A 21668-nucleotide genomic window follows, 5' to 3' on the forward strand; every position below is an offset into this window, starting at 1 on the left:
GGAAACATAGGGATAGGGGCAACACAAACCATATACTCCAAAAGTGGAATGCAAACCACGAATGGACCCCAAACCTATGTGACCTTGTAGAGGGTCGCTGGGACTATTAGAAAATAGTGAGAGTTAGAAAAATAACCCTCCCCAAGACCCTGAAAAGTGAGTGCAAAGTGCACTAAAGTTCCCCTAAGGACAAAATAGTCGTGTTAGAGGGAAAATGCAAGGAAAACACAAATCAGCAATGCAACAACGATGGATTCCTGACTGAGGGTACCTGTGGAACAAGGGGACCAAGTCCAAAAGTCACAAGGAGCTCGGAGATGGGCAGATGCCCAAGAAATGCCAGCGGTTGGTGCAAAGAAGCTCTTACTAGGCTGAAGAACTGTGAATACTGCAGGAACGACAAGGGCTAGAGACTTCCCCTTTGGAGGATGGATCCCCCACGCCTTGGAGAGTCGTGCAGAAGTGTTTTCCCGCCGGATGGACGCCAACAAGCCTTGCTACACGCAAATCGTGCGTTTGGCGTTTTTGGACGCTGCTGGGGCCCAGGAGGGACCAGGAGGTCGCAAATTGGACCTGCAGAGAGAGGGGACGTCGAGCAAGACAAAGAGCCCTTACTGAAGCAGGTAGCACCCGGAGAAGTGCCAGAAACAGGCACTACGAGGATGCGTGAAACGGTGCTCGCCGAAGTTGCACAAAGGAGTCCCACGTCGCCGGAGACCAACTTAGAAAGTCGTGCAATGCAGGTTAGAGTGCCGTGGACCCAGGCTTGGCTGTGCACGAAGGATTTCCGCCGGAAGTGCACAGGGGCCGGAGTAGCTTGCAAAGTCGCGGTTCCCAGCAATGCAGCCCAGCGAGGTGAGGCAAGGACTTACCTCCACCAAACTTGGGCTGAAGAGTCACTGGACTGTGGGGGTCACTTGGACGGTGTCGCTGGGTTCGAGGGACCTCGCTCGTCGTGCTGAGAGGAGACCCAAGGGACCGGTAATGCAGCTTTTTGGTGCCTGCGGTTGCAGGGGGAAGATTCCGTCGACCCACAGGAGATTTCTTCGGAGCTTCTGGTGCAGAGAGGAGGCAGGCTACCCCCACAGCATGCACAAGCAGGAAAACAGTCGAGAAGGCGGCAGGATCAGTGTTACAGAGTTGCAGTAGTCGTCTTTGCTACTATGTTGCAGGTTTGCAGGCTTCCAGCGCGGTCAGCGGTCGATTCCTTATCAGAAGGTGAAGAGGGAGATGCAGAGGAACTCGGCTGAGCTCATGCATTCGTTATCTAAAGTTTCCCCAGAGACAGAGACCCTAAATAGCCAGAAAAGAGGGTTTGGCTACCTAGGAGAGAGGAAAGGCTACTAACACCTGAAGGAGCCTATCACAAGGAGTCTCTGACGTCACCTGGTGGCACTGGCCACTCAGAGCAGTCCAGTGTGCCAGCAGCACCTCTGTTTCCAAGATGGCAGAGGTCTGGAGCACACTGGAGGAGCTCTGGACACCTCCCAGGGGAGGTGCAGGTCAGGGGAGTGGTCACTCCCCTTTCCTTTGTCCAGTTTCGCGCCAGAGCAGGGGCTAAGGGGTCCCTGAACCGGTGTAGACTGGCTTATGCAGAATTGGGCACATCTGTGCCCAACAAAGCATTTCCAGAGGCTGGGGGAGGCTACTCCTCCCCTGCCTTCACACCATTTTCCAAAGGGAGAGGGTGTCACACCCTCTCTCAGAGGAAGTTCTTGGTTCTGCCATCCTGGGCCAGGCCTGGCTGGACCCCAGGAGGGCAGCTGCCTGTCTGAGGGGTTGGCAGCAGCAGCAGCTGCAGAGAAACCACAGGAAGGGCAGTCTGGCAGTACCAGGGTCTGTGCTACAGACCACTGGGATCATGGAATCGTACCAACAATGCCAGGATGGCATAGAGGGGGCAATTCCATGATCATAGACATGTTACATGGCCATATTCGGAGTTACCATGGTGAAGCTACATATAGGTAGTGACCTATATGTAGTGCACGCGTGTAATGGTGTCCCCGCACTCACAAAGTTCAGTGAATTGGCTCTGAACAATGTGGGGGCACCTTGGCTAGTGCCAGGGTGCCCTCACACTAAGTAACTTTGCACCTAACCTTTACCAGGTAAAGGTTAGACATATAGGTGACTTATAAGTTACTTAAGTGCAGTGTAAAATGGCTGTGAAATAACGTGGACGTTATTTCACTCAGGCTGCTGTGGCAGGCCTGTGTAAGATTTGTCAGAGCTCCCTATGGGTGGCAAAAGAAATGCTGCAGCCCATAGGGATCTCCTGGGACCCCAATACCCTGGGTACCTCAGTACCATATACTAGGGAATTATAAGGGTGTTCCAGTAAGCCAATGTAAATTGGTAAAAATGGTCACTAGCCTGTCACTGACAATTTGGAAAGAAATGAGAGAGCATAACCACTGAGGTTCTGGTTAGCAGAGCCTCAGTGAGACAGTTAGTCACTACACAGGTAACACATTCAGGCACACTTATGAGCACTGGGGCCCTGGGTTACCAGGGTCCCAGTGACACATACAACTAAAACAACATATATACAGTGAAAAATGGGGGTAACATGCCAGGCAAGATGGTACTTTCCTACAGTACCTAGGTACCATATACTAGGGACCTATAAGGGGGGGTCCAGTGTGCCAATTGAAATTGGTAAATGAAGTCACTAGCCTACAGTGACAAATTTAAAAGCAGAGAGGGAGCATAAGCACTGAGGTTCCGATTAGCAGAGCCTCAGTGACCCAGTTAAGCACTATACAGACACACACATTAGGCTCTACACTATAAGCACTGGGGTCCTGACCAGTAGGATCCCAGTGCGACAGGCACAAACATACTGACATACAGGTAAAAATAGTGGTATCATGCCAACAAAGATGGTACTTTCCTACACTCCTGAGTTTTCAGAGTGTCCCATAATCTTACCTATAAGGGTTTCATTGAATCTTTCAACTAACCCATTTCCTTGCGGATGGTAAGGGGTGGTGAATTTATAAATTACACAATACTCCTTCCACATTGCATTCAGGTAGCCAGACTTGAAGTGTGCACCTCTGTCTGACACCACCTCCTTAGGGAAACTCACTCTGGAAAAGATTCCTAGGAGGGCTTTGTCCACTGCAGGTGCTGTAGTGATCTTAAGGGGAATAGCTTCTGGGTACCTAGTGGCATGGTCCAACACCACCAGAATAAACCTGTTACCAGAAGCTGTAGGAGGATCTGGGGGACCATTAATGTCAATCTCTGCCCTCTCAAAGGGAACCACAACCACTGGTAGTGGAATTAAGGGTGCCTTTACATTGCCACCTGACTTGCCACCACTGGCTTGGCTGCTGACACTGGAGTGACCAAACTCCTTGGTGTCTTCAGATATGTGGGACCAGTGACAGTGTGGAACAAGTCTGTCACAAGTCTTGCTTTGCCCAAGATGTCCTGCTAGGGTAATGTCATGTGCCGGGGTCACTAGGAAATCCCTAGATTTCTGGGGAACAACCAACCTCCTGATAGCACCAGGTTTTGGGTCTCTAGCCTCAGATAAAGAAGACCATCTTCCCAGTAGACCCTATGGGGTCCACTGACATCCCCAGCCTCTTCTATAGCAGCTTGCTGCATGAGGCTTTCAAGAGAGGGGCAGGATTTTTGCTCCATATGTAATTCCCCCCTGGAGGTGCCCCATGCCCCCAAAAGGTGTGCCATGTCAGGCCCAAGCTCCTCTGGGGCAGTTCCCTCACAAGGGGCAAGATCATCTCCCGGAGGAGAATGAGCCTCACATGAAGTCTGGGGAGAGGATAACTTCTTACCCTTCCTACCTGTCCTTTTAGGAGCTGCCTGGGCCATTGTTCCAAGCTCCAATGCTCCCTGACCTGTGCTCTAGTTGCCACAAACACACTTTCAGGGATGTTCAGCATTGCTGCATGGGGCTGCAACTCCACTTCAGCCCATGCTGAAGTCTCCAAATCATTGTCCATAAGACACTCTACATGATTGGATGAAGATTCTCCAACTTTCTTAGGGCCAGTACCCCTCCCCTGCTGAAATTAACAACTGCCATCGGGTGGCATTTAGTGATGTTATCTGTGTTGGTTACTTGGTAAATGTGCCCAAGTAGTATCTGCCCAGGTGACACCAGTTGTTCAGTCACCATGGTGACACTTGCACCTGTGTCCCTGTAAGCCTCTGCCTCAATACCATTAATGACGGGATTGAGCCTGAATTTGCCTCATATTATATCAGGCAGCCAAAGTGGCAAGGTGAATGCCACCCTCTGATACCAGGACAGCCTCAGTGGTCTCTGTGACTAGGCCAGAGAGTTCACTACTGTACCCAAGGTGAACCCAGCTACACCTTTGGATGTGATTCTACTACTAGTGCTAATGCTAGAGGCACCATGGGAAGTAGTAGTAGTACTGCTTTTCACAGGTCAGATATCCTATGACCTTTTGCTTTACAAAGAAACCACCATTGTTTCTTGTTGGGTGAAGAGGAGTATTTGAACCCACCCCCAGAAGAATTTTTTGACCTGATGAAGACTCTTTCTTTTTGTCTTAAAGTTTTTTCCCATCCTACCCTGAAGATTTAGAAGTATTACCCTTCTTTTCGTCACACCCACTATGGGTTTCCTTACCTCGGTGTGATCCCATTTTTCTGCCCACCAGGTATTGGTGCAGTTATTCAGACACAGTTATTAAGAATGTGCTCTCTCATAACCAAATTGTACTGCACTTCATAGTCATATACATTACTAACATGTAACCAGCCTTTCAGAGCCTTAACTGCACAGTATGCAAAATCAACCAAGTCTTGAAAGGACTCCTTCTGCATTTTTCTGAACTTAATCCTGTATTCTTCAGTAATAAGCCCAAATCTATCAATCACTGCCTCTTCCAAAACCTGTTAGTTGTCTGCATCCTCTTCTCTGACTGCCAAATGTTTGTCTCTACATTTGTCTGCAATTGAGAGCCACAGGATAGCTGCCCACTGCCTCTGGGAGACCTTTTGCAATTTCCAGGCCCTCTGCAGGGCAGTTATCCATTTGTGGATGCTATCCCCAGATTTGTAAGGGGGAACTATTGTACTGTGATTCCTAGAACCAATGTTCCTCCCTGACCCTGGAGTCTCTGGTGCTGCCACCATGGACTTCTAACCCCAAATGTTTCCTTTTCTCTCTACCTCTAGGGATTCCCTCTCCCTTTTTATCTCGAGCTTAGCCTTATGTTCCCTTTTTAACTTGAGCATAGTCTTCTCAAGTTTGAGCAAGTGGGACCCCCTATTAAAAGCTAATTCCTCTGAGTTGGTAGAGTGGATGGACTCCGCAGTGGATGCTTAGTAGAGTGAGGATGAAGTTGAGGAGCTATTCCTCCTCATAAGACTTTGTACCACCCTACGGGGATTAAACATGGACATACCTGTGTGGCACCCCCTCAGGACTAACAGTACTTCTCCCTACAGGCCCAGAGTTGCCCTCAAGGATCTCTTCTGAGTACTCTTGAGCATGTTCAGAGTGAGAGCTTGAAGTACCAGGTACTTCCTTCTCCAACTCTGGAAGGTCACCCCTCCCACCTTGGTCTTCCTGCTCTTCCTACTCTTCAGGATTCTGGAGGTCATACTGAATGAGCATCTCTAGGAGATAAGGTTTAGAACGATGACTCAATCATTCAATAAGGAACTTGTAAAGCACACTACTCGACCGTGAGGGTCTCAAGGCACTGAGGAGGGGAGGGGGTAGGAGAGTGGGGGGGAGGTGCTACTACTGCTCAAACAGCCAGGTCTTGAGAAGTTTCCTGAAGGTAAGGAGTACTACTACTCTTCGGTTTCCTTGCTCTACACAGGCTCCTAAGTTACTGGAACTTAAGGCCACTGTACCTAGACTCCTGAGTCTAGTTAGCTCTATCAACTGAAGACTTGGTACTGATGTAGTGTGTGTACCTACCACAACCTTAGTGTTCTAAACGTTTTAAGGGATTGGAGAAAAGGCTATGCTACACCCCTGAAACACAATCCAAAAAATTTAGAACAATCAAAAAATTTCAAAAAGTACAGTGTGTACCTAAGGCAGTAGTGGTTTACTTTGGAAACTCACCTGTGGCCAAGTGGTAAAGCGATGCAAGTCTTTATCCCAACCTCTGCACCATCAATGTAGGAGGCGCCTTAGTATATAGTGTACACCTGTAGATGATGCACCCTGTACTGAGTCCAGGCAACCCTTGGTGATAGTGTAAGAGATTCAGGATAACCAGAGCTTTAAAAGAGTAGCTGTGGGGAACAGCTAAGGCTTATCCAATAGGGTGTAAAGCAGTTTACCACACAGGTCAGTCAGTGATGTACACACAGGAAAGAACCACACCAGTGTTAGCAAAATAATGTATTATTTATTATAACACAAAAACTAAACTAACATTGGTATTTCTCCTAAACGGAGATATGAACATACAAAAATATACTCAGAAACAGGTAAGTAAAAGTATAAGATATCATGGGCCCTTATTTGGGGGTTTGAGCGGGAGGGGTGATAGCCATCCAATATACGAAAAAAATATGGAATGCAAAAATCACTACCAATCCAAGCTACCAGCCAAGGACCCTTAGGAATGGGGAAGTACTCTGTGTGCGGAGTTGTAACCCCGGGTCAGTGTCCACACAATAACGTAGGAAAGTAGCGGTTGGAGTTTTCGAGCTTTCGGACCGTTCCCAGAGGACCCTAAGGAAGCCTGTGTAGGAAAGTACCATCTTGCCTGGCATGTTACCCCCATATTCCACTGTATATATGTTGTTTTAGTGTATGTGTCACAGGGACCCTGCCAGCCAGGGCCCCAGTGCTCATAAGTGTGCCCTGTATGTGTTCCCTGTGTGATAACTGTCTCACTGAGGCTCTGCTAACCAGAACCTCAGTGGTTATGCTCTCTCTGCTCTCTAAATGGTCACTAACTGGCTAGTGACCAATTTCACCAATTCACATTGGCATACTGGAACACCCTTATAATTCCCTAGTATATGATACTGAGGTACCCAGGGTATTGGGGTTCCAGGAGATCCCTATGGGCTGCAGCATTTCTTTTGCCACCCATAGGGAGCTCCGACAATTCTTACACAGGCCTGCCACTGCAGCCTGAGTGAAATAACCTCCATGTTATTTCACAGCCATTTACCACTGCACTTAAGTAACTTATAAGTCACCTATATGTCTAACCTTCACCTGGTGAAGGTTGGGTGCTAAGTTACTTAGTGTGTGGGCACCCTGGCACTAGCCAAGGTGCCCCCACATCGTTCAGGGCAAATTCCCCGGACTTTGTGAGTGCGGGGACACCATTTCACACGTGCACTATACATAGGTCACTACCTATGTATAGCGTCACAATGGTAACTCCGAACATGGCCATGTAACATGTCTAAGATCATGGAATTGTCACCCCAATGCCATTCTGGCATTGGGGAGACAATTCCATGATCCCCCGAGTCTCTAGCACAGACCCGGGTACCGCCAAACTGCCTTTCCCGGGGTTTCACTGCAGCTGCTGCCAACCCCTCAGACAGGTTTCTGCCCTCCTGGGGTCCAGCCAGGCTTGGCCCAGGAAGGCAGAACAAAGGACTTCCTCAGAGAGAGGGTGTTACACCCTCTCCCTTTGGAAAAAGGTGTCAGGTCTGGGGAGGAGTAGCCTCCCCCAGCCTCTGGAAATGCTTTGATGGGCACAGATGGTGCCCATCTCTGCATAAGCCAGTCTACACCGGTTCAGGGATCCCCCAGCCCTGCTCTGGCGCGAAACTGGACAAAGGAAAGGGGAGTGACCACTCCCCTGACCTGCACTACCCAGGGGAGGTGCCCAGAGCTCCTCCAGCGTGCTCCAGTCCTCTGCCATCTTGGAAACAGAGGTGTTGCTGGCACACTGGACTGCTCTGAGTGGCCAGTGCTAGCAGGTGACGTCAGAGACTCCTTCTGATAGGCTCTTACCTGTGTTTCTAGCCTATCCTCCTTCCTAGGTAGCCAAACCTCCTTTTCTGGCTATTTAGGGTCTCTGCTTTGGGGAATTCTTTAGATACCGAATGGAAGTGCTCATCTGAGTGCCTCTGCATCTCTCTCTTCACCTTCTGCCAAAGGATCGACCGCTGACTGCTCAGGACGCCTGCAAAACTGCAACAAAGTAGCAAAGACGACTACTGCAACCTTGTATCACTTCTCCTGCCGCCTTCTCGTCTGTTTCCTGGTGGTGCATGCTCTGGGGGTAGCCTGCCTCCTCTCTGCACCAGGAGCTCTGAAGAAATCTCCTGTGGGATGACGGAATCTTCCCCCTGCAACCGCGGACAACAAAAGACTGCATCACCGGTGTAGGAAAGTACCATCTTGCCTGGCATGTTACCCCCATATTTCACTGTATATATGTTGTTTTAGTTGTATGTGTAACTGGGACCCTCCCAGCCAGGGCCCCAGTGCTCATAAGTGTGCCCTGTATGTGTTACCTGTGTTATGACTAACTGTCTCACTGAGGCTCTGCTAATCAGAACCTCTGTGGTTATGCTCTCTCATTTCTTTCCAAATTGTCACTAACAGGCTAGTGACCAATTTCACCAATTCACATTGGCATACTGGAACACCCTTATAATTCCCTAGTATATGGTACTGAGGTACCCAGGGTATTGGGGTTCCAGGAGATCCCTATGGGCTGCAGCATTTATTTTGCCACCCATAGGGAGCTCTGACAATTCTTACACAGGCCTGCCACTGCAGCCTGAGTGAAATAACGTCTACGTTATTTCACAGCCATTTACCACTGCACTTAAGTAACTTATAAGTCACCTATATATCTAACCTTTACCTGGTAAAGGTTGGGTGCTAAGTTACTTAGTGTGTGGGCACCCTGGCACTAGCCAAGGTGCTCCCACATTGTTCAGGGCAAATTCCCCGGACTTTGTGAGTGCGGGGACACCATTACATGCGTGCACTACACATAGGTCACTACCTATGTGTAGCTTCACAATGGTAACTCCGAATATGGCCATGTAACATGTCTAAGATCATGGAATTGCCCCACCAATGCCATCCTGGTATTGGGGAGACAATCCCATGATTCCCCGGGTCTCTAGCACAGACCCGGGTACTGCCAAACTGCCTTTTCATGGGTTTCACTGCAGCTGCTGCCAACCCCTCAGACAGGTTTCTGCCCTCCTGGGGTCCAGCCAGGCTTGGCCCCGGAAGGCAGAACAAAGGACTTCCTCAGAGAGAGGGTGTTACACCCTCTCCCTTTGGAAAAAGGTGTTAAGGCAGGGGAGGAGTAGCCTCCCCCAGCCTCTGGAAATGCTTTCATGGGCACAGATGATGCCCATTTCTGCATAAGCCAGTCTACACCAGTTCAGGGACCCCTCAATACTGCTCTGGCGCGAAACTGGACAAAGGAAAGGGGAGTGACCTCTCCCCTGACCTGCACCTCCCCTGGGAGGTGCCCTGAGCTCCTCCAGTGTGCTCCAGACCTCTGCCATCTTGGAAACAGAGGTGCTGCTGGCACACTGGACTGCTCTGAGTGGCCAGTGCCAGCAGGTGACGTCAGAGACTCCTTCTGGTGTTGCTAGCCTATCCTCTCTCCTAAGTAGCCAAACCCTCTTTTCTGGCTATTTAGGGTCTCTGCTTTGGGGAATTCCTTAGATAACGAATGCAAGAGCTCATCAGAGTTCCTCTGCATCTCTCTCTTCACCTTCTGCCAAGGAATCGACTGCTGACCGCGCTGGAAGCCTGCAAAACTGCAACAAAGTAGCAAAGACGACTACTGCGACATTGTAACGCTGATCCTGCCGCCTTCTCGACTGTTTTCCTGGTGGTGCATGCTGTGGGGGTAGTCTGCCTCCTCTCTGCACTAGAAGCTCCGAAGAAATCTCCTGTGGGTCGACGGAATCTTCCCCCTGCAACCGCAGGCACCAAAGAACTGCATCACCGGTCCTCTGGGTCTCCTCTCAGCACGACGAGCGAGGTCCCTTGAACTCAGCAACTCTGTCCAAGTGACTCCCACAGTCCAGTGACTCTTCAGTCCAAGTTTGGTGGATGTAAGTCCTTGCCTCCCCACGCTAGACTGCATTGCTGGGAACCGCGTGTTTTGCAGCTACTCCGGCTCCTGTGCACTCACCGAGGATTTCCTTCGTGCACAGCCAAGCCTGGGTCCACGGCACTCTAACCTGCATTGCACGACCTCCTGAGTTGTCCTCCGGCGGCGTGGGACTCTCTTGTGCAACTTCGGGTGAGCACCGTTTCACTCCACTTCGTAGTGCCTGTTCCGGCACTTCTGCGGGTGCTGCCTGCTTCTGAGAGGGCTCCTTGTCTTTCTGGACGCCCCCTCTGTCCCCTCACGCAATTTGTGACATCCTGGTCCCTCCTGGGCCACAGCAGCATCCAAAAACCCTAACCGCGAGCTTTGCAGCTAGCAAGGCTTGTTTGCGGTCTTTCTGCAGGAAAATACTTCTGCACGACTCTTCACGACGTGGGACATCCATCCTCCAAAGGGGAAGTCTCTAGCCCTTGTCGTTTTTGCAGAATCCTCAGCTTCTACCATCCGGTGGCAGCTTCTTTGCACCCACAGCTGGCATTTCCTGGGCATCTGCCCACTCCCGACTTGATCGTGACTTTTGGACTTGGTCCCCTTGTTCCACAGGTACTCTCGTCTGGAAATCCATCGTTGTTGCATTGCTGGTGTTGGTCTTTCCTGCAGAATTCCCCTATCACGACTTCTGTGCTCTTTGGGGAACTTAGGTGCACTTTGCACCCACTTTTCAGGGTCTTGGGGTGGGCTATTTTTCTACCCCTCACTGTTTTCTTACAGTCCCAGCGACCTTCTACAAGGTCACATAGGTTTGGGGTCCATTCGTGGTTCGCATTCCACTTTTGGAGTATATGGTTTGTATTGCCCCTATCCCTATGTGCCCCCATTGCATCCTATTGTGACTATACATTGTTTGCACTGTTTTCTATTGCTATTACTGCATATTTTGGTATTGTGTACATATATCTTGTGTATATTTGCTATCCTCATACTGAGGGTACTCACTGAGATACTTTTGGCATATTGTCATAAAAATAAAGTACCTTTATTTTTAGTATATCCGTGTATTGTGTTTTCTTATGATATTGTGCATATGACACTAGTGGTACTGTAGGAGCTTCACTCATCTCCTAGTTCAGCCTAAGCTGCTCTGCTAAAATACCTTTTCTATCAGCCTAAGCTGCTAGACACCCCTCTACACTAATAAGGGATACCTGAGCCTGGTGCAAGGTGTAAGTACCCCTTGGTACTCACTACAAGCCAGTCCAGCCTCCTACAACCGGTCCTCTGGGTCCCCTCTCAGCACGACCAGCGTGGCCCCTGGAACTCAGCAACTCTGTCCAAGTGACTCCCACAGTCCAGTGACTCTTCAGTAAACTGTAAAACTGTAAACTGTAAACTTCGTACTTGTATAGCGCACGACTCACCCGTTAGGGTCTCAAGGAGCTGTACGCATACCACTGTGGAACCCCTCCTGGCTTTTCCCTGTGAGGTGCCCACTCCTGGGCAACCTCCAAGGCGAAGCCAGGCATCCCATCGCTGTTGGGGCCGTTTTGGAGATTAAGCAAGCTATTGCCCAGAGTTACAGAGTGGAACCCATGAATTAAATTAGGCACCGATGCGAGAATTATCAGGTCCGAGGAAATTGAGCCCAAGACCTGCCGAGGCAGGAATTGAACCCTGGTCCCAGGCCAGATTCCTGCATCAGGGTCTGCCCCTCTAACCAATGAGCCACACTTCAGTCCAAGTTTGGTGGAGGTAAGTCCTTGCCTCCCCACGCTAGACTGCATTGCTGGGTACCGCGTGATTTGCAGCTGCTCCGGCTCCTGTGCACTCTTCCAGGATTTCCTTCGTGCTCAGCCAAGCCTGGGACCCCGACACTCTAACCTGCATGCACAACATTCTGAGTTGTCCTCCGGCGTCGTGGGACTCCCTTTTGTGTCTTCGGGTGGACTCCGGTTCACTCCTCTTCTAAGTGCCTGTTCTGGTACTTCCGCGGGTGCTGCTTGCTTCTGAGAGGGCTCCCTGACTTGCTGGGAGCCCCCTCTGTCTCCTCATCCAAGTGGCGACATCCTGGTCCCTCCTGGGCCACAGCAGCATCCAAAAACCATAACGCGACCCTTGCAGCTAGCAAGGCTTGTTTGTGGTCTTTCTGCGTGGGAACACCTCTGCAAGCTTCTTCACAACGTGGGACATCCATCCTCCAAAGGGGAAGTTTCTAGCCCTCTTCGTTCTTGCAGAATCCACAGCTTCTACCATCTGGTGGCAGCTTCTTTGCACCCTCAGCTGGCATTTCCTGGGCATCTGCCCACTCTCGACTGTGTCGCGACTCTTGGACTTGGTCCCCTTGTTCCACAGGTACTCTAGTCCGGAAATCCACTTTGGTTGCTTGCTGGTGTTGGTCTTCCTTGCAGAAACCCCCTATCACGACTTCTGTGCTCTCTGGGGGTTATAGGTGCACTTTACACCTACTTTTCAGGGTCTTGGGGTGGCTATTTTTCTAACCCTCACTGTTTTCTTACAGCCCCAGCGACCCTCTACAAGCTCACATAGGTTTGGGGTCCATTCGTGGTTCGCATTCCACTTTTGGAGTATATGGTTTGTGTTGCCCCTATACCTATGTGCTCCTATTGCAATCTACTGTAACTTTACATTGCTTGCATTACTTCCTTTTTCTATTACTGCATATTTTTGGTATTGTGTACATATATCTTGTGTATATTTGGTATCCTCATACTGAGGGTACTCTCTGAGATACTTTTGGCATATTGTCATAAAAATAAAGTACCTTTATTTTTAGTATATCTGTGTATTGTGTTTTCTTATGATATTGTGCATATGACACCAGTGGTGGTATAGTAGGAGCTTTGCATGTCTCCTAGTTCAGCCTAAGCTGCTCTGCTATAGCTACCTTCTATCAGCCTAAGCTGCTAGAAACACCTCTTCTACACTAATAAGGGATAACTGGACCTGGCACAGAGTGTAAGTACCCCTTGGTACCCACTACAAGCCAGGCCAGCCTCCTACAGCCTGTTGGGACAAGGGAGGTTCAAGAGTGTCCCCACCTGTGTATCTCCAGAGAAGTGGATGATCTTCGGCAGGGAGCCCACGTACATAGGGGTGAAGTTGTCTCGGAACCTCGGTTGTCCAGCTACCGTTGTGACCCGCAGACCAGGTCATTCGAACCCAGGCATAGATTCCAGAAGGAGAGGATCTAAGGTAGGAGTGGACAGTCCAGGCCACCCAGGGGTGCCCAGGCAGTGGCGGGAGCAATGCCCACACATTTTGGAGATGCTTTTGTGTTTGACAGTGGTCGAAGAAGTGCAGCTGTGGAGTCCAGGCGATGCAGGAGGAATCTCAGGCATCGTCTACGAGCTATCCCACGCCGGTCATCGGATTGCAGAGTGGTCTGCAGAATCATCAACAATTCTTTGCAAATCGAAGAAAACATTGCACAAGTGTTGCAGAATTTGGAGGACAAGCCAGGCTCAGGAGACTATACCTTTGCAGGAGAGCCAGCAAGAATCATTGGAGCCCCCAGCAGAACCCTCTGGCACCAGTCACAGGGAGTCGCAGGGAGGCATTAGCAGCACAGCAAAGAGGGGTGCCCACTTCACAGGAGCTGCCGAGAGGATGTTCTTGGAGCTGTGTAGTGCTGGAGGCTGGGGCTTTTTCGAACTAGGATGACTTCTGACTGAAGAGCCATCAAGCCTTAGCAACGACAAACAGACACAGGGATTCCAGCCAAGCAGCTCTGAGGGACCACAGACTTCTCAGTTGCAAAGAAGAAAGGCCAAACCTCTGTAGAGCTAGAGAGACAACACCTGTGTTGCAGAGCCTTGAAGAGTCCATGGGATAGCAGGATCCACAAACTGGTTGTCAAAGTTGAGGTGACTGCGGATGCAGGGGAGTGACTCCTTCACTCCAAGGGAGACTCCTTGCTTTCCTAAGTGCAGAGAGTCCTTGTGACTCTGGAGGATGCACGGCCACAGAGGTTGCAGAGTCCTTGGAATGCAAAGGGACAAACTTGCATTAGCCCTCCTACTTGGTGTAGCCTTGTCTTGGGTCCCGGCGAAGTCCAGCAGCGGTTACATTATCCAGGTTGCAGAAGTGTATTGCAGAAAAGGGGGTTGGGCACTCAATGCAGTGACCCAACCATCGGGGGGTCAGGGACGTCACCCAGCTGGACTAACCAGCCCGATGCTCCCAGGGGCCTTGGCTCATCTTAATTCCAAGATGGCAGAATCAGGTGGCCACCTGGCAGAGCTCTGGGCACCTCCCTAGGGGAGGAACTTGACAGGGTGATGGTCACTTCCCTGTCCTTTGTGTGGTTTCGTGCCAGAGCGTGAGCCAGGGGCTCCAGAACTGGAGTAAAGCGGTTTATGTGAGGAGGGCACCAAATGTGCCCTTCAAAGCAGTCTGATGGCGCTCAGAGGCACCCCCACCCCAATCCAAAGACACCTATTTCTGTAGGAGAGGTGATAACACCTCTCCTATACAGAAAATCATTTATTCTGTCTTTCCCTGCCAAAGTTAGGCTCAGCAGCAGGAGGCCAGAACAGTGTCTGGGGTTGGCAGCAGCACGGGCTGACCTGCAGACCCTGTAGATGCAGACATGGGGGTTCCCCTAAGGGAATCCCCCAGAGTACATGGTATCATGCAACTAGCACTGGAATCGGTGTAGTTACGTGATACCAAACATGCCTAGGTTCGGTGAAGCCATTATGTAGGTGGACTTTTTGTGAAGCCTCGTATTAGCAATTCAGAAACAATTGTAAAAGTCCTTATACTAGTCTAAAGAAATTTCAAACTCATGGAAAGCGTTTTGTACATAATGATAAATCCTTTGTGGTCACAAACCTTGTGATTCTGCTACATGAGACCCTTAGTTCTAAAACTTTCTTAGAAGTAGGTACTAACTTATAGGTCTAAAGGTCCCAAATGTTTGAAGGTTTCCAAGTTATTTCCACAGAATGTCACTCCATTACACCATGGGCAAAGACATAGCAACTTGGGAGGCCCTTTATGGAACTATCTTGTGCTCCACAAATACTCCTCTTCCTTTATATTTAGCTGCACTGTGACTAATGAAAAAGATGATTAGAACCTTTGCAAGTCTAGTGAAAGCTGTTTACTCTCCTAAGTGATATACTCCCTCTTACTCAGAAAGAATGGGAATGTACAAGGGCCAGATATAGGTTTAGCAAAACGTAATCGTTTCGCTTATAAGGATGGAGTGAGGCCAGTTAGGTCAGAATATGTGCAGCTATGTCCAATATGCCCCATCATTTTAAAAATGTCACTCACGTAATTCTGGGATGTTGGGAAGGAGGTAATAAATGCTGTATCTTTCAAGTATAGAGGCGCTTGTTGGGATCCTACTGGATCGTTCCTTGCAGCCTTACTATGTGCCAGAGCTGGGATCTGGTGTGGAGCAAGCTGCAAGCAGTCCTCTTTGGTGGCTCATCTTCTTGTGGTAATGTGCAGGCAAGAAGTGGCCTGGAGCCGCTGATACATTCACCAGTGGTTCTAGAACATTCCCTCTGTGTCTGAAACGCTGCTGGGACATTTCTTTGTAAGAAGCGCTGCTAGGACATTAGGGTTGCGATAAGGCTGAGACAGTGCCGCCGAGGAGACCACCCTCTTCCTTACCCTCCCCCCCCCCCCCCTCCCCAAACATACCATATTTTTAGCAAGATCTTACAACCTAAAACAGGATAGGAAAAGACTCTGAGGGCCCCAAATGAAAAAACATTTGACCTTAGGTGACATTACATGAAAGTTTGCCAGTGGGAGAATATCTATATTAGATATTGAAATTGATCGAGATGCTACATTGATTTGTTTTGTGGTAGGTTATACATTGTAACCTTGAACCATTTCATGATGGCTGTGTTATTCAGAGAAGTGATCCAGCGCTCCACATTTAGCACTATCAGTGTTAAATGTGGTGTTTGCACCCATGGACAAAGCAGCATGATGTGCTTTTTAAAATGTAGCTAAAAATGTGATGCAACCAGGAGCCACATTGCCCAATTATAACTTCATACACGGTTAACAAATTTAGGTCTTATCTTCTGCAGTATGCCAAAATGTAAAAATAAAAAAATAAAAAAGACTGTCCTTTGACTATATAAATGTTGGAAAAGGAAACGTATTGCCCTTTCTCTGGGTACCTAATGGATCACTGGATGAGGCATTGATAGATATAAAGTATGACTAGAGTAAGAAGCAGCTAATTATTTCTACTAACATTAAGGGGGTTCATGTAAAATTGGCCTAAACGCCTGAGCAAGAGTCTAGGTGCTCCTTGCATTTTAAAATGTTGCACCTTTTCATTTAATTGTACACCTTCCCAATGTAATGTTGTCAAATGTTTGATTTGTAAACAGATTTTGTGGTGGGGAATACACATTTACACTGTAAAGAACATGTAATCTGATGGATTTATTTACAAAAAGTCTATGACCAGTCTGTAGATGTTAATTGATTTCCTTTTGTTTTCAATTTATCCCACTAGTTTGGAGCTCACAGTGCTTCAGAAAAAAAAACAGAGGCGTATGACACCCAGGTTTGCTTACTTGTGTATTTTATAGTAAACTGATAATGTGTTGCAGTGTATTTTGTTTACTGTACCAATATGAAGCAAAACAAATAGATTGTTTAAAAAATCTTGTAATGTTAGCATCATCATGACCAACTGAACGTGTTTCCAGTAGTTTCTTTAAACATATTTAGTAAAGAATGCAACATGTATGCTTTCAAACATTTCAGTTGTTCCTATTATGTAGTACCGTTCATTGCATGTGTCAGTGCTAATGAAATAAATTACAAACTCCTGCTTTTGTTGTGGATTGAATTATAATTTATTTTTTCCTAATAATTGTTTCCTCACACCCTCCTTCTGTTTGTCTCTTTTTCTGCAAAGTCAGATATGAGCAATTGTAGACTCCCAATCTTCAAATGAGCCTCTCACAGTTCACTGCAGTAGATTCTGCTAAAGCCATCATACTGGAAATGTTTGTTTTTTCCTAAAAATTTGTAAATTGTTACATAGGTTTGTAGTAATCATTAGTTTGTTATGGATTAAAAAATATCAATACATATTTTTACGAATTTCTATATTGATAGCCTCTGTTACATTGTACGGAAGCATTCATGTAGCTTTTCATACCCCAGTCAATGTCCTGATTCGCCATCTAGGTTGTCATATAAAAGGCTATTTGTTAGGACGGGAATGTGCCCTGCATGATGCACACTTGTGTTCACTTGCTGCGAGTGCCCAATTGCAAGTATCTCATATTTGGCACTTGCCTCCCAATAATATAGTGTGCATGCAGATGCCTATGTTCTGTGCGAGCCACTCACCCGAATTCCAGGCGTTCCAATAGGGCGATGACAATTCCTCCAACCTGGCGAGGACTAACATGACTGCGATGAGGAGTACATTGCCCCCTCGCTAGTCCTCAAGGGGAAGTGTGTTTTGGGAAGAGAAAATACCTGCTTCATGGACTGCAGAATCGGACAGCTGGACCCTGGACAGCTTGTCATGTTTAGGGTAAGGACTTCTGATTTCTCAAAATACTGGGTTCTTGGTTTTTAGGAGTCTGGGCTGCAAAATAATTACTTCATTAATACATTGAGTTTGCATAAACTATTGCAAAATTATACATTGTGGACACATTGTCCATATGTTTCTATGAGGCTGAACAAGTCTCTTCCTCCTTTTACAATACTTTCAGTGTATCTGATACAATGTCCAAACTCAAAAACAATCAATTTGACTAAAGGCCTTCTTTGTTTTCTGGCGTAATCTCTTGGCAATAATAGTTTTGATACACTTGCTCTGTTTCCAGTCTCCTAATTTTCAGGGGAGTGCTTGTTACAGGAAATACATCTTTCCTTAATGTCTGTTTAGTGGTATCTTGGATTCCCACCCAAACGATAAATCACACTAGTCCTTATTGCCATAAATTATTTAAAAGTCAGAGCTCTGTTTTATTTAAGCGATGAATCTTTCTTTACCTTAAAATTAGGTTAGTTGCTTGAAAATTTCAGAAGATCCCACACTGTGTTTTTTCACCCTTATTTTCTCTCTTTTGCAGGAAATACAGGATCGTCGGTGGAAGAGGAGAGCTGGAACTCTGCAGGAAGCCGATCGTAGAGCAAGGATTGTCAGAACTCGACCGGAGGCTGTCCACAGGACGCGAAATGCTGGAACTCGACTGGGAGCTGGTCGGAGAACGAGGGACACTTGAATTTGACTGGAAATAGCCTGGAGTACAAGGAACTTGTCTTGCACTGGAACTCAACTGGAGGAGAAGGAACTTGACTGGAAACAGGTGACCAGAGCTATAGGCACAAAGCCAAGCAAGGGCTCAGACTCACAAGCTTCCTTAAATAATCAAATGTGCACATGTGCCTTTTGGCAGTTGATTGCTTGTTAAGGAAATGAGCAGTTATCCTCCTGATTGTGGCACGTGTTCAATACAGATCACATTGTGAAGAGCACATGTTTTGGCAGTTACAGTTTGAGCAGGTGGATAGGCAGTTGTTGTTTGTTAAGGAATTGAGCAATTATCCTCCTGATTGTGGCACATGTTCAATACAGATCACATCGTGAAGAGAACATGTTTTGACAGTTACAGATGGCACAAGTTTAGCAGGTGGGATACAATGTGCATAATCAACAAGCATTGGTTATAATAAGAGACATTTAACATGCATTGGTTATTCCAAACTTGATATTCAAGGATGTAATAAATATATACCCAAATAAGTCAGAATATTGCAAGCAACAGCACCTTACTCTAATTGATCTCTTGGATGTTCTAGTGTACCCACAGCAGCCTATGCCTGTCCCTTAACATGAATGAGGTCTAATGAGCTTGAGGTGCGCACAAATCATGCCCTTATTTATTGATAGTGGACAGCTGTCCCTGCTGTGAGGTTTGGGGTGATGTCAGCATACCATATTTGGTTAGTCCATAGACAGATGTGACCAAACCTTTTTTCTGTGCCACTGGATTGGAGGCTTACAGACCCCTTTGTGTGAAATTATGCTTCTATCCACTAACCCAGAACCTAGCACTAACATCCCAAGCTGTGTAAATGTGCTGTAAATGTGCCTGAACTGTCAAGGCCCCATGAAGCAACTCAGCTGCATCCCTAGTCTTGCGACCAGAAGCAGACCCTATTGTTTCCTTGACCACAGAGGACCAAGCAGTGTATCGACAACTCAGCACAAGCTGTCTTAGGGTGAGAGTAAGATCATCCATGATTTGAAGAGACCAATACAAGGAAGTCAGTAGGTCAGGGCTGAGTCTGAGAAGGCACTGGCCATGACATCCCCACTGCCCATGCTCCAGACGGAAAGGAAAGTGAGATACCTGAAGTTGAATTCTGGGTCACTGCCAGAACTGCTGAGATTATTTTCTGCTAAAGGGCATATCTGTTCTGCAAGGCACATGTTGAGTGGTCTACGCTAGTGAGACTTCATAAGAAAGGCCAGGAGCAGGTCAGCAAAGGAGGAGATAGAAGGCTCTATGTTGGCTGGCAGGATGGCATGGTGTACAGTGAGCTGATCAATCCTGGACCAGGTGCTAGCGAAAAACTAGTGGTTCCATTACTGCACAGGAGATTGCTGTTGACATTGGAACACAAAGTTGCCCATAGAAGGCCACTTTTGCATTAGAAAGATAGAGGTTAGATTGGATCATTTGTTTTACTGGTGAGGGGTGCACAGAGACATGGAGAGATTCTGTAGGACCTGTCCTGCTTGCCATCTGAGTGATAATTCTGGAGGTAAAACCAAAAACCATTAGTGCCTCACCAGATTTAGGTGTTTGTTTGAGCAGGTAGGAATAGTTATTGTTGGCCTAATCAACCTACTCTCAGCATTAGGAAACAAGTATATATTGTTTGGGATAGACCATTCCAGCAGGTATACATCGGTTTTACATCTGAGGGGCACAACTTCGAAGGTAGTAGCCAGAGGTCTCCTACTGGGCTTTTCCAAGTTTGGATTTCCTAAGACAGATACTTCTGACCACCCTGGAACTAATTTCGTCCCTCCTTACATGAGAGAGGTGTGGGAGCAAGAGTGTGTGAACTTGCCACTTCTCCGCAGCATACCATCCTCAAACCAGTGGGTATGTATGGATGCACATATTACTTCTGTGACCCTGGACAAGAGGCAGTGCGGCACTGTACAAGGTCAAAGACCATCGGAAAGTCAAGGAGTGATAGGAGAGGTAGCTAGCTTGTGGGTGGTTAATGCATTGTGATGTAGCGTTCCTTAAAGAGGTATGTCTAACATTTTCCTAATCTGAAGCAGCTTTGGAGTGGCCCTTATGGATTCAGTTATATGGGTTGATGAAGAGGTTTCAACAAGACCTGTAAGCTTGATGGGAACTGTACCAGAGACTCTCTTAGAAAATTGAATATTCTCTAGGCATGTTTCTCATTCATTTATCATGAGATTACACAGAAGGTAGTGAGGTTCAGCCCCTTAGAACTTCTGTTTGGAAATCAGTATTCGGACCACTTCCCTTGATTAGTGAAGGTCAGAAATGGCTCATGAGTTACCTGAGAAGGATGTGTTAGACTACTTGATTGGACTTGGGAAGTTGATGGCGCAATACATGAGTCAGGCAAAACCAAACCTTCAGGCTGGCGAACAGCTTATGATTGAATGGTATGAACAAAAAGTGATGCTAACTGGGTACCAGGCAGGTCAGGAGGTGTTGGCGAAAAAGCACATTTGTCCAAGAGCTTTGGAGGAGATGAGGTGTGGGCCATGCAGGGTAGAGGGACACAGATGCCACTTGGGAACCCCAGAGGGTGTTCCATTTGAACCAGCTGAAGCCCTACCTCCAGAGAGTTTACACAGTGAAAATCGTGATAAAGGAAGTGCAAGGAAGGCAGTGAGCCTCCTTCTGACCTACTGGATAGTGACAAGAGGGATAGATATGCGAAATTAGGGCAGGTAGCCCCTTAATTGATGCCTGAGCAACAGAAAGAATGTGGAGAGGTTTTGGGACAGTTCTTCCAGCTGTTTTCAGACTCCAGGTGTTAACTCCTGTCTGTGTTCATGAGATTGACACAAGACCTATTCTTCCTATCAAGGCTTATAACATTTGGGACCGCTTCCAGTAATGCATCAAGGCCAAGGTTTTCCAAGATATTGGACTTTGGGGTGATTGGGTGGTCTTGTAGCCCTTTGGCCTGTCTAGTGTACGCTGGTGTCCAAGTGAGGTTCTACAGACTTGCACTTTTGTATGAACTACTGTGGCCTCAAGGAAGTCACCAACACAGATGCACATTTGATCCCCAGAGCAATAAGCTTGTGTACTAGTTGGGTGCTGGAAAGCATGGGGGCAACTTTGATCTGACTAGTGGGTCTTAGCAAGGTAATGCCCTTTGGGTTGCAAAAGGTTCCCACTACTTTCCCGGACATGGTGAACTATATTCTGTCAGTGCTAGAAGAGTTCTGTGTGGCCTCACTGCATGACATCTCAGGAACTGCTAAACACTGCAAAGACCACATAAAGCTCCTAGAACAGGTGTTGGTTCGGATGTAGGAAGTGAAACTGAACATCAAGGCAATCAAGTGCCAGGTGTGGCAGTCCATTGTAGTCTGTC

General features: G+C 47.7%; 1 protein-coding gene across 1 annotated transcript in view; it reads left to right on the plus strand.

Moving 5' to 3' along the window:
• CLPTM1L (CLPTM1 like) overlaps nucleotides 1-21668 on the plus strand; it is a 1089711-nt gene that overhangs the window by 529785 nt on the left and 538258 nt on the right. Inside the window, exon 11 of the mRNA XM_069219638.1 lies at nucleotides 16546-16596. Within this exon, the coding sequence (XP_069075739.1) occupies nucleotides 16546-16596 (51 nt within the window). The remainder of the gene's footprint in view (nucleotides 1-16545; nucleotides 16597-21668) is intronic.

The sequence above is a fragment of the Pleurodeles waltl genome, chromosome 2_2 (genome assembly GCF_031143425.1).
Source record: "Pleurodeles waltl isolate 20211129_DDA chromosome 2_2, aPleWal1.hap1.20221129, whole genome shotgun sequence".
NCBI lineage: Eukaryota > Metazoa > Chordata > Amphibia > Caudata > Salamandridae > Pleurodeles > Pleurodeles waltl.